At 36.1% G+C, this 10926-nt stretch overlaps 2 protein-coding genes across 2 annotated transcripts; both read right to left on the bottom strand.

Moving 5' to 3' along the window:
* Positions 1-3388: 3388 nt before the first annotated feature.
* LOC113351793 (protein MAINTENANCE OF MERISTEMS-like) lies at positions 3389-3913 on the bottom strand. The gene has a single exon (XM_026595725.1). The coding sequence runs from the start codon at positions 3911-3913 to the stop codon at positions 3389-3391; it is 525 nt and encodes a 174-aa protein (XP_026451510.1).
* Positions 3914-6650: 2737 nt separating this feature from the next.
* LOC113348880 (metal tolerance protein 1-like) lies at positions 6651-9127 on the bottom strand. Its single transcript, XM_026592777.1, has 2 exons — positions 8889-9127; positions 6651-8058 (listed from the first exon to the last, which is right to left on the bottom strand). Exon 2 carries the CDS (start codon positions 8056-8058, stop codon positions 6880-6882), a length of 1179 nt encoding a protein of 392 aa, XP_026448562.1. The 5' UTR covers positions 8889-9127; the 3' UTR covers positions 6651-6879.
* Positions 9128-10926: the final 1799 nt, after the last annotated feature.

Raw genomic sequence — 10926 nt, 5'->3', positions numbered from 1 at the left:
TCTATATGCAATACGACTTTTGTCTCAAGATAGGAGATAAAGTAGATAGACTTTTGAGTGGTAGATAAGTTCAAGTCTCCACATACCTTTTAGTCGATGTTGTTCCACTAGTTCCTTGAGTATTTCTTCGTCTTTGTATAATGATATCCATGGAGTCCAGAGCTCAACTACATTTTCTATCCTACTCCGAGACTTAGCTAGTAGTAGACTAGAAATCAAGACTTATAGTTTTGGCAACTAAACCTGACAACAAGCTTGAGATAGCAACGCTCGAGAGTTCGACCGAGCAATGCTCTAACACCATCAATCTGAGGTTTACTTTTTGTTTAAACCTCTGATGACGTGGTAGGGGAAACAAACAATTTTTTTAGGTAATTTTTTCTCACGATCTTTTCATGGTTGGAGGCGCTCCTCCTCCTTCATGGTTTTTTTTTTTGAGAAAAATGAGTAACAAATTTATGCTATGATCTTGTCTTCTAGTTTGGATATTACAAGTTGTTGAGGAAGATTTATAATCACAGGAATGATCACAATTATAGGACCGACCCCTTGTGGAAAGGACCGATCCCAGGTGCATGACAGATCCTGCCCGATCCTAATTAAAGGAATGTTTACATAATGTCGCCATAATGATTTAAACATGTGTTAAACTCTTATTCCTTAATGTTCAAGTATTTTCTTTTGAAACTCAAGGAGAGATCCTGAAACTGAAATTCAAATATCTTTTACATATTCGAAAATATATTCCTACCATATCCTGGAGGTTTGCATATCTCTAGTTACTATATTAGTAAAGTATATATTTGTATGCTAGCTAATATTAGTTGTCAACTAAGAGTGACTTTGTTTTATGAGTTGGAATACAGTTGGTATTTTATATTTCCCAAAATAATATTCTTTTAATATCTTTGGGAATTTCGGAAATATAAATACTTATCTTTCACCCAAGCCTTGATCACGTGGAACTTGTATTCTTACAAACTCATTCCTTGACACACTTCCTAACTGTTTGTATGGGAAGTCAACTCTTTTATAGAGAAGGGTAATCTAATTAGGTAAAATATCTTGTGTTTCCTTCATTTAAAGTCCTCTGCTTTTAGTATTATCGTTGGTGTGAAACTAAATCGTATTGTTATTTTCTTTTTCGTTACTGATTTGATTGATTAATGTGTAATAATCCTTGATCTATCAAACTTGATTATTCTATGGTAATTTTCTTATGATATAAGGGCACACAAGTTTATTTGAGAATGGACTATTTTCTGATCTAGTGAGTCGAAATCTGAAGATAAAACTAGCGATCATCCAACGTTACCAGACTTCGTTCTATATATGATCGATCATTAGTAGGAATCAAGTTGTTTGTTCATGTGATACTTTAAAAATTGGATATTGAAGACTATAAGTTTTTTTTCTTTTTAGTATTCTGATCTTTGTGATACTTCGCGCACACTTGATTCTCTAGGATCTAACAAGAAATTTATTCTTTAAACGTTAGACTTGTGGAAAGATCAGGCAAGTTGGTTAATTGATATTCCTCGTTTAATTGCTTAATTAGAGATTGATAACTGAGATAGGTTATTCTTGTATTGGTATGATTTTGACCTAGGAAGATCCTTAATAATCATATTATATATGACCATTGTCGGGTTTGGGAGGTATGCAGTGATGTGGTTACTGGAACATGTTAGTCCTTTAATGTTTATGGTTATGGTCCAAAGGAGTTAAGATCCAGAAGTCTTCGCAGCAAGTAAAGCGACTTGAGATATTGGACTCTATCTAGGGATTCACCTGCATAGACCAGATTGGATGTAATCGTAGGGATATGAAATAGAGTAACTAGGAGTAGTTTACTTGGTCTCAACTATACGAAGTTGCAGTTTTTAATTTGTATAGCACATTAATTTTGAGAATATTCAAAACTGGACTAGGTCCCTGGGTTTTTCTACCTTGCAGTTTTCCTCGTTAGCAATATCTTATGCATGTGTTGTGTTATTTAATTTACTCCTACATAATTATTTATTTTTATAATTAAAGTAAACACATTCGTACACTAATCCACTTGGTATACGATCCCATAAAAGGTTTCCTTTCGAACATATAATGTATACCAAGCTAACATATTGTTGAAGTAATCTTTTAGAAGGTATTGTTTTTATAAGATTATATAAGGTATGTCGGTAGTTGGTTGATACGATAATATTATGGTGTACTTGGTACCCTCGTTATTTCACAAATGATAATGAAGTATAAGCTCATTTTTTTTTTGTAATATGTTCTTCTTAAGTGCTTTATATTGCTACAAAAAATGAACACAACCCGAGGAATATATCACCACTATCAACCACTTTGAAATCATTCATTGAGAAATTAATGATTGGAATTAAAATTGGTAAACGATGATGTTTAGTATTTCGAAATGAACAAATTTTTTATATGAATGTAGATCATTGTAAACGGAACATATTACCAAAAAGTTAGCTTTAAATTCAATATTATTTGAATTTCGTAAAGAAAGTTTATGTCGAATTGTGAAATGGTGTGAGGATAACCATGTTAACAGATCTTCCCACTTCATGTAAATTAACATATGTTTGTTATCAATTCACATGGTACACATAGAGGAAAATATGTTAACACTTACAACTAGAATGAGCCCCAATTTATAAGTTAATATAAGAGAGCGGGTTAATGAAATACCATTTATATTTGAGAAGTAACGAAATGCATTCTCATTATTATAAATAATAAACCTAAGTTATTACATTGTTTGTATAGTGGTTACAAAGTGGTAGGAAGTGTAGAAGATAGATAAAGAAATGTAAATGTGTTGGTGTAAAATGAGTGTAAGTTTGGTGGCCCCACCCACCTGCTGGAACCATTTCCTTTTGCTATCATCCAGTCCATAGATGTTGGATAAGGTCTGTGAACAACCTCAAGATCGTTATCCAGAGACTTAAAATTGATATCATCCAATTTAAATTTGGGGTGCTCAAATGTTGGGACATCTTGTACACCGCCACATTGTCTCGCCACTCTCGTAGGGTTGTACATTACATATCCCGTGGGATAAAATAGAGGTCCAAAATATTCTTGTTCCTTGCACCCATCAATTTGTGTTTCATCAAATGCTTTCTTGTAAGGGTGAAAGACAACACCTTTCGTCGTCAAATTGTCCAATTGTTCTATGAACTTCAGATATTCCTTCTTTTGGGTCTTCGACTTACCGTTGTAGACGTACCGTCCTCCACACCAATTACCTTCTTTCCATTTCTTTTTCACGTGGGATCTATCAGCAAACTTTTTGAAGTGCATGTATATATTATAGGTGAGCAAAAAAAAATAAAAAAATAAGATAAACATAATGCAACACCTTGACAACTCACAATCACCTGCACAAGACACATATTCCCTCCGCTGGTTCATGCCTAGAATACTTTCTCAACTCGTTCAATAAGTTTTCAAGGATAGCAGATCCCCAAGAGTAGTTGGCCATTTTGTGAATTAGGTCCAATAGCTTAATATAGTTGGCCTTCACACCGGCATCGGAAATGTCAGGGAAAATAACAATTCCCAAGACGTACAGGAGATACAAATGGGTTGTAGCAGTGATACGTTCCGTAGTCACCTCTTTTCCTTGATCACAGAGTTTTTTTGTTCCCATGAATTGGTCCCTCAAGCTCTCGAGATGGAACATCCTCTGCTTTGCTTGACCCACCAGCATCTCTGACTTGGTCTTATCCTCATCCCAACCAAACACATTCTTGGTGAACGCGTAAATCTTGTGCCACTCAAGCTCATTCACGTAGTCTTTCCCCCTCACGGCTTTACCTGCCATGCTTAGGCCGCTAATCAACTGCGCATCATTTGGAGTTATCGTCATTTCACCAACCGGTATATGGAAAGTATCCATTTCCCTGTAAAATCTCTCAGCAAAGACGGAAACAAGATATTTGTCTTATCCAACAAACGAATTTTCAAACGCAACCAACAACCCCGTGGCATCTACTATATCATAGACTTCCTTTACTTCTTTTGATATTGGTCACAAGGTAATCATGCTACTCGAGGACGTTCCTGGCTTAAGAGGACGCACGGTATCGTCGCAACGACTTCATTGTCACTAGTTTGTTACTCATTCTTCCTCTTCCTCTTAGCTTTCTTATTTTGCCACTCCTTCTTTCTCTTCGCTTTCTTCTTCAACGACTTCATTGTCACTAGTTTGTTCTTCATTCCTTTGTTCTTCACTAGGTATATCAGAATCACTTTCATCTTGTAGTGGAACCTGTTGAGGTGGTGGTTTAATGATGTAGATCCTTTTGGGTTTACCCGTCGAGCCCTTCGATGGGAAGCAGCCAAATTTCTACCCTCCTTTCGACGAGGTTCCAAACATTTAGGAGAAGAATGGTCATGTTTATTCTCACAATTATCATTGGCTTGGATTTGCTTACTCTTGTTGTTCCTGAAGAGTATGGGGATAAACGATAAACAATCAATCAGATCAAAGTATATTCATAAATTCCAAGTATATAATCGTTTTACACGATACACTTACAAATACCGGTTCCTACTAATGCACAACAAGAATCGGTTCTTATAAGTGAAGATGTAATCCGATTGTAGGTTAGAAAAGTATACAGGAAAATGACCGTTTTTTGGACAAAGAATAGCCACTTACATGAACCGACTATAGCATTGGCAGTTAACAAATCAAAGGCTACATAATCGGTTTATGTGGGCATTTACATAATCCTTTTTAATCAACAAAAACATATAGGAAAACGGTTCTTTCTTCTACATAGGAATCAATATATGTAAGCATTAACAAAGACCGATTTTGGTTTAATATTTCTCAACCAGAAAATACATTCAGAGCAATCAGTTGTTGTGGGCATGAACAATGAACAGTTCATACAGTAATCGATCTATGAGAACATTAACGTAGACCGCTTTTTTTAAACCCATAACACTATGATTTAAGAAAAATCACATTTTGAGTGATTGCATGTTGATAAAACCTAATTTAGAGTATTTGGTTAATAGAAAAGTTCCTGATTCGGGCCATTTATTCTGATTGTGTTGCGCGAATAGTTTGATCGTCTCCCTTAACCGCTTGCGACGATGATTGTTTATGATGAATCGCTTTACTAGTTCTTGAATCTTCCAAATTAGGATAATTCCTGTTAGTGGCTTGCTTCAATCGTGGATGTTTTGACATTTTATAGAAGAAAACAAAAACGATTAATTGTTCTTTGAAACGTCGATAATAGACGATGTTTTAGTTTGAAAATGGAAAAAAAAAGAAGAAGAAGAGAAGAAGAATCGGTTGGTGGAGGAATAGAAATGAAATTGATTTAATTTTAGGTTCTATTATTCGGATTTAATACGGATTAGTAGTATTAAGATTTATTGAAGAGTAAATTGATAGTTTCATCCATATTAGACACCCCTTAACATCCTTCAAGTTGGGAACAAAATTTTGATAGACCTTTACGGGGTTGCTCACAACGTACTGTTTATTACTTATTTTTGTGACTTAACGGCCTTCAAAAGTGGCCACTAGCGATGTTCACTTCATAAATGTTCACGGAACCTCAGCTTGAAATGTTGCTGTAACTAACTCTAGGCTGCAGCCCTATGGTCGACAACCTCTTAATTGAATTGGCACACATACATATATGATATCCTCTCATCATTCTTAATGAGCTAATCACCACCATCGTCATCATCTGAACTGTGCATACTTTTTTTTGCATTTTCTCTTTCTTTTTATATCGTGTAACGTTTTTAATGTATGGTGCCATAACAAGCATGCGAATTATCAGATAATTCGTGTAATTATTGAGAGAATTAAAGATGAAAATCAGCTTTAACCTTAGATTTTATGTTCGCACCTGTTAAATGCGCATAGAGTTCATCCAAAAAAGCCTGTCAGCATTGTTGGAAAATCCGCATGTAGCGGCTAGAGTTCATTGATTTAAGACCAACCTCAGAATGCTGCAAATGTGACCAAACACCCAGAGGTTTGGGACTCTTGCAGGAAGGCCTAGTACCTACATCTGAGAGGTATCTGAGAGGTCTAAATCAAGTCAAAGCCCTGGTTTTACGAGGCTACCGGATTTGTAATATTCTAGATGTAGAAGACAAAGAAATGGTGCTAGAACGGGTCTGTTAGACCTATGTTGTAAAAGGTGTCCTAGGCGCACAAGTCGTGCAAGGGGGGCCTAGACAACTAAGCGCCGTAGGTGAGGCGAAGGGCCTGGCGCCTCGCCTCGCCTAGCGCCTAATACAACATAGTGTTAAGACTGTTGGTCGCTGTTTGAAGAAAGAGTTCACCGCCCCTCTCGCTTAAAAAGGCTGTATTGTCTGCTGGCAGAAGCGTATCTGCAGATGGCCCTCAATACGAAATCATCTAGATCAGCATTCCTTGTCCCTACATGAAGATAACTTTCATGCAAAATGTATATTAGGAAGGTAACCCTATGGAGCCTCACTACGATACTGAAATTTTCTTGAACAGAAAAACATTTTTGTCATATTCTTCATAGGGATGACCACCTACAGAGGCTGCTGAAATAAAATGTACAACCTAAATGAAAACAAAAGCTTAACTTGAATAATAAACTCATATGTTTCGCGAATGATTGACGTTTAGAATGTACAAGCACCATATAAATCAAGTATTAAGTCCAAGCCTAAAGTCCTAAACATGTGCATGTCCAAGGAAAATACACCTTGAATTTATCTAGAGCCAGTCCAGAAGATGGAAACCAAACAACTAAATTTTGAATGAATCGAATGAAGATAATCAGATAACAGGGTCAGACACCAAAGCAAAAGGCCAGCAATATTTTCCCTACAGTAATACCCCAAATCCTTCTACCGTTCTACTTGTACAGTTACATGGCTTATGTTGTAAACCCTTTTAATATGATCAATCACTTTGTCTAATACTAAATCTGTGTCAGCATCAGGGTTTACCTTAACATGACAAGCCAACAATACCTTCCCTACGGTGATAGCCCAAATGTGAAGCTCATGAATGGCAATAACTTCATCCATCTCGCACAAATCTTTCTCCAGCATTGATGCATCGATCTCCCTTGGTGTACTTTCCATAAGAACCTCCAATATGTTTCTCAACATTCTAATAGTTGTTCCGAGCACAATTACAGAGAAGACGAGAGTGCAAATCAAATCAATTATCTTCCATTCCGGTTTGTACCAGATAATAGCCCCCCCAATCATAACCCCTAAACTTTGGATTGAATCACCAAGAACGTGAAGATAAGCTCCTTGTATGTTAATATTACGTCCCTTCTTCTCTTTAGCCACAACTATTTTTGTATGACCATCTTCAGAAGCTTTCAGCAGTGGCTCTAAATGGTCAGATTCGTGAGTATCATTATGCTCATGGTCATGATTGTGGCTGTGTCCATGAGCTTCATGGCTATGAGCATGATCATGTCCATGTGTACCGTGATCATGACCATGACCACCATGCCCATGATCATGACCCAACAGAACAGCCATAACAAGATTAACCACTAAACCAAAACCGGAAACTAGAAACATCAAAAAACCTTGAACTTCACCTGTATCATTGATGATTCTAGCAATGGCTTCGTAAACTAATATTCCGGCTAAGAGCCAAATCATCTGGATTGAAACAAGAGTCCCGAGGATCTCAATCCTGAAGAAACCATAAGATTGTCGCGGATTTGCCTCCCAACCTGATGCCCACAAAGAGAACAAAGAAATGCCAAAAGCTGCAACGTCTGATAGAAGATGAGCAGCATCGGTTAGGATTGCCAGACTATTAGCTTTAATACCACCCACAATTTCTACACTCATGAAAACAACACACATAGCAATAGAAATCCAAAGCTTCCTCATAGATGCTGCACGTTCTTTGGCATCCTTAGAAAGAGTCCCTGCATCAGAAAATCCGCATGGTGCTCCACTACACATCTTGCTAGTCCCATGGCTGGAACCTTCGGATGTCAAGTCTCTGCTAATTTCAATGATATACCCTGGTTGATCTTTCTGGACTTCCATCTAAAAAAGTAAAACAAATAAGAGTATAAGCACATTCTTACAACAACCTGTATTACTAATCTTAATAAAGAAGGTATACAGTAAAATTTATCAAACAGTTGATGCTCACAATAACACTAAACCTGATGGTATCAAATGCTACTGGAAGAATAAACATATTGTCGGAGAAGAACTTAATAAACACAGGTTTCCTCACTGAAAATATAGTAAAATAAAGTAGGATAGTATAATCCCTAAAATTACATGGGAATTTCCTCACTTTCTTCTACAGATTTATCAAGATAATGTCTGACACCAAGTTAAGAACATAATCTGAGAACCTAATACTCTAAAAAGCTGAGAGAATTTACACTTGGTAAGTTCAAGTTTGAAGAACCAAGATAATTTTCTACGCTAAGTTAGGAAAACTAGGTTATTGAGGTTTTGAAGCTAGAATTGATACAAATTGAAGATAAAGCATCAACCAGACAACAACATTCCACTATAAAGCTAACCCAAAATAAAATGTGTATTGAATTTCAAAGAAAAAGTTAACAGATTCAGATAAAAAGCAACCAAAAACCACTAGTATATCTTCTTCTTCTTCGGTAATAGAGAATCTAACAGGCTCGTATATTGTCTAACCCTAACACATTGCCCTACTTTTTTCTCCTTTATAATTTCATACAACTAAATTTTGGAATACACCCTGAGTCCACTAAAATTTGCAGAAACATACTCTGAAAAAGTCTGCAAGTTTTAACTTCAACTTTAATCTAACTAAAAAAATCAATGACGAACATACAAGAGTTTGGAATACTGTAAGGGTTTTAGGGTTTTAACCAAAGTACCTGAAATTAGGGCTCTTCTTGATTTGATTGTTACGCTATACTATTGTGTCCTGTCCGCAGTATTTTTTGAAGGAAAGAGAGGAATAGTTGAATAGATGAAAGGAATGAGTGATTTATACAGGATGCAAACAAGTATAGAACTTGGAAGGGAGAAAAAATTATTTCCTAAACTAAATTTAGGCGCTAAACAAAGAAAATAGAAATCTTATCGTAACAATTTTACACGGTACACTGCAGTGCTCTTCCTTAAACGAAAATCATAAAGGGATATTTTATAAACAGGGCTCAATAGAGGGCCATGGAAAAATAATTAGGGACCCTAGATTTCTATCCCCACTCATGAGAGGATAAGGGATGTCTAAATAGACTAGATTACCCCAACTCTCGGGATTGTGACACATGTCAACCTATTAATTTTTATTTTTTTAAAATTTTTTAGTTTTAATTTTTTTTAGTTTTAATTTTTTTATTTGTTATTTTTTTTTATTTTTTTTTTGCCGAGATTTGTATGAAAAATCGTCGTGGTAATGAAGTGTTTCATTGACGACTCTCAAGAGTCGTTACTATTTTAAAAACGATCCTCAAGGATCGTCATTGTTTCATTGACGACCCTCAAAGATCGACATTGTTTAACGATTGAAAAACGACCCTCAAGAGTCATCATTGTTTGAATGACGACTTTAAACAGTCGTTATTGCATATAAAAGGGTCGTTATCTTCTCCGTAAAAATACATCAAAGGGTCGTCATGGTCTTACTCAATACTATTACGACCCTTTAATGTATTTCCGTCATTAATAACTCTCCGAAGATAATAACGACTCTTTTATATGGGTGAGGGTCGTTTTTGAAATAGTAACGACTCTTGAGAGTCGTCAATGAAACACTTCACCTCCATGACGATTTTTCATACAAATCTCGGCAAAAAAAATTTGAAAAAAATTTAAAAAAAAATTGCAAACAAAAAAATTGAAAAAATAAAGGTTAAAATCAAATTAAGTAAGATTAACAACTAATCAACTCAATTAACACTAATGATTTGAGGGTAGTTTAGCCATTTTAAAAAAAAATGAGATAAGGGATAACTCCCAATTACTATTTCATGACCTTTTTTGTCATGTAGCTAGAGGTCCACAATTATTTTTCCAGGGCCCCCAATTCAGTCATATTTATAAAGTAGCCCTGTTTTGAAATGTACACTTCAAAAGTACCCCCTTTTTTTACAAATTTTCTAGAGTACCCCGTTTTATTCAAAAGGAAAATTCCATCCAGTTAAGTGCTAGGTGGAAGTTATCTTTCCTATTAAAAGTCCTATTTACCCCTGAACTACATCTCCTTGGTAGAGAGGATAATAATTCGACAATCCTGAAAGAGGGTGTAACGATCCTGAACTAGGCTCGACGAACCTGAAAGTGGTGTAACGACCCTGAACCGGGCTCGACTAACCGGAAAAACATTGTAGAAGATTGATTCTCCACCAACCAAAAACCCCCAAGACACTTAGGAATGATGAACCCTTTCAGGGAATGATGAAACGAACCTGAAAATGATGACACGATCCTGAACCGAGCTCGACAAATTAAAAAAAATGATGTAGAAGGTAAACGTACTAACAAGTAAAGGGTAAAGAAGTAAACTTTAAAGAAAGTAAACTAGTGTTGACTAACTATGATGAAAAACTAAACAATTGGGGCACTTTAGAAAATTTCTAAAAAACAGGAGTAATAAAAAAACGAGGTCAATAAAACGGGGGCACTTTATAAATTCTCCCAATCATAAACACGTACTTGCGTTTAATTGGCATGCGGTATCGGCAAGTGAGGCACATTCCTTACTCATCCTTCGATTATGTCAATTCAAATTCCTATCAATTTCAGCATCCGGGTGCTCGCCTATTGAACAAAAACTTGAGATTCTAGCTATAACTAGATTGAAACTCGTGCTATGCACCAGGTCTGCTGGAATTTTTTACACTGTTGGTTCATGTTCACTGAGGCGGGGCTTCGCCCCGCACCCGTCCCAATGAGAATTCTAATAAG

Source organism: Papaver somniferum, chromosome 2 (genome assembly GCF_003573695.1).
Source record: "Papaver somniferum cultivar HN1 chromosome 2, ASM357369v1, whole genome shotgun sequence".
In the NCBI taxonomy this organism is placed as follows: domain Eukaryota; kingdom Viridiplantae; phylum Streptophyta; class Magnoliopsida; order Ranunculales; family Papaveraceae; genus Papaver; species Papaver somniferum.
The sequence above is the reverse complement of the archived record's forward strand: the minus strand, read 5'-3'. Positions and strand labels throughout refer to the sequence as shown.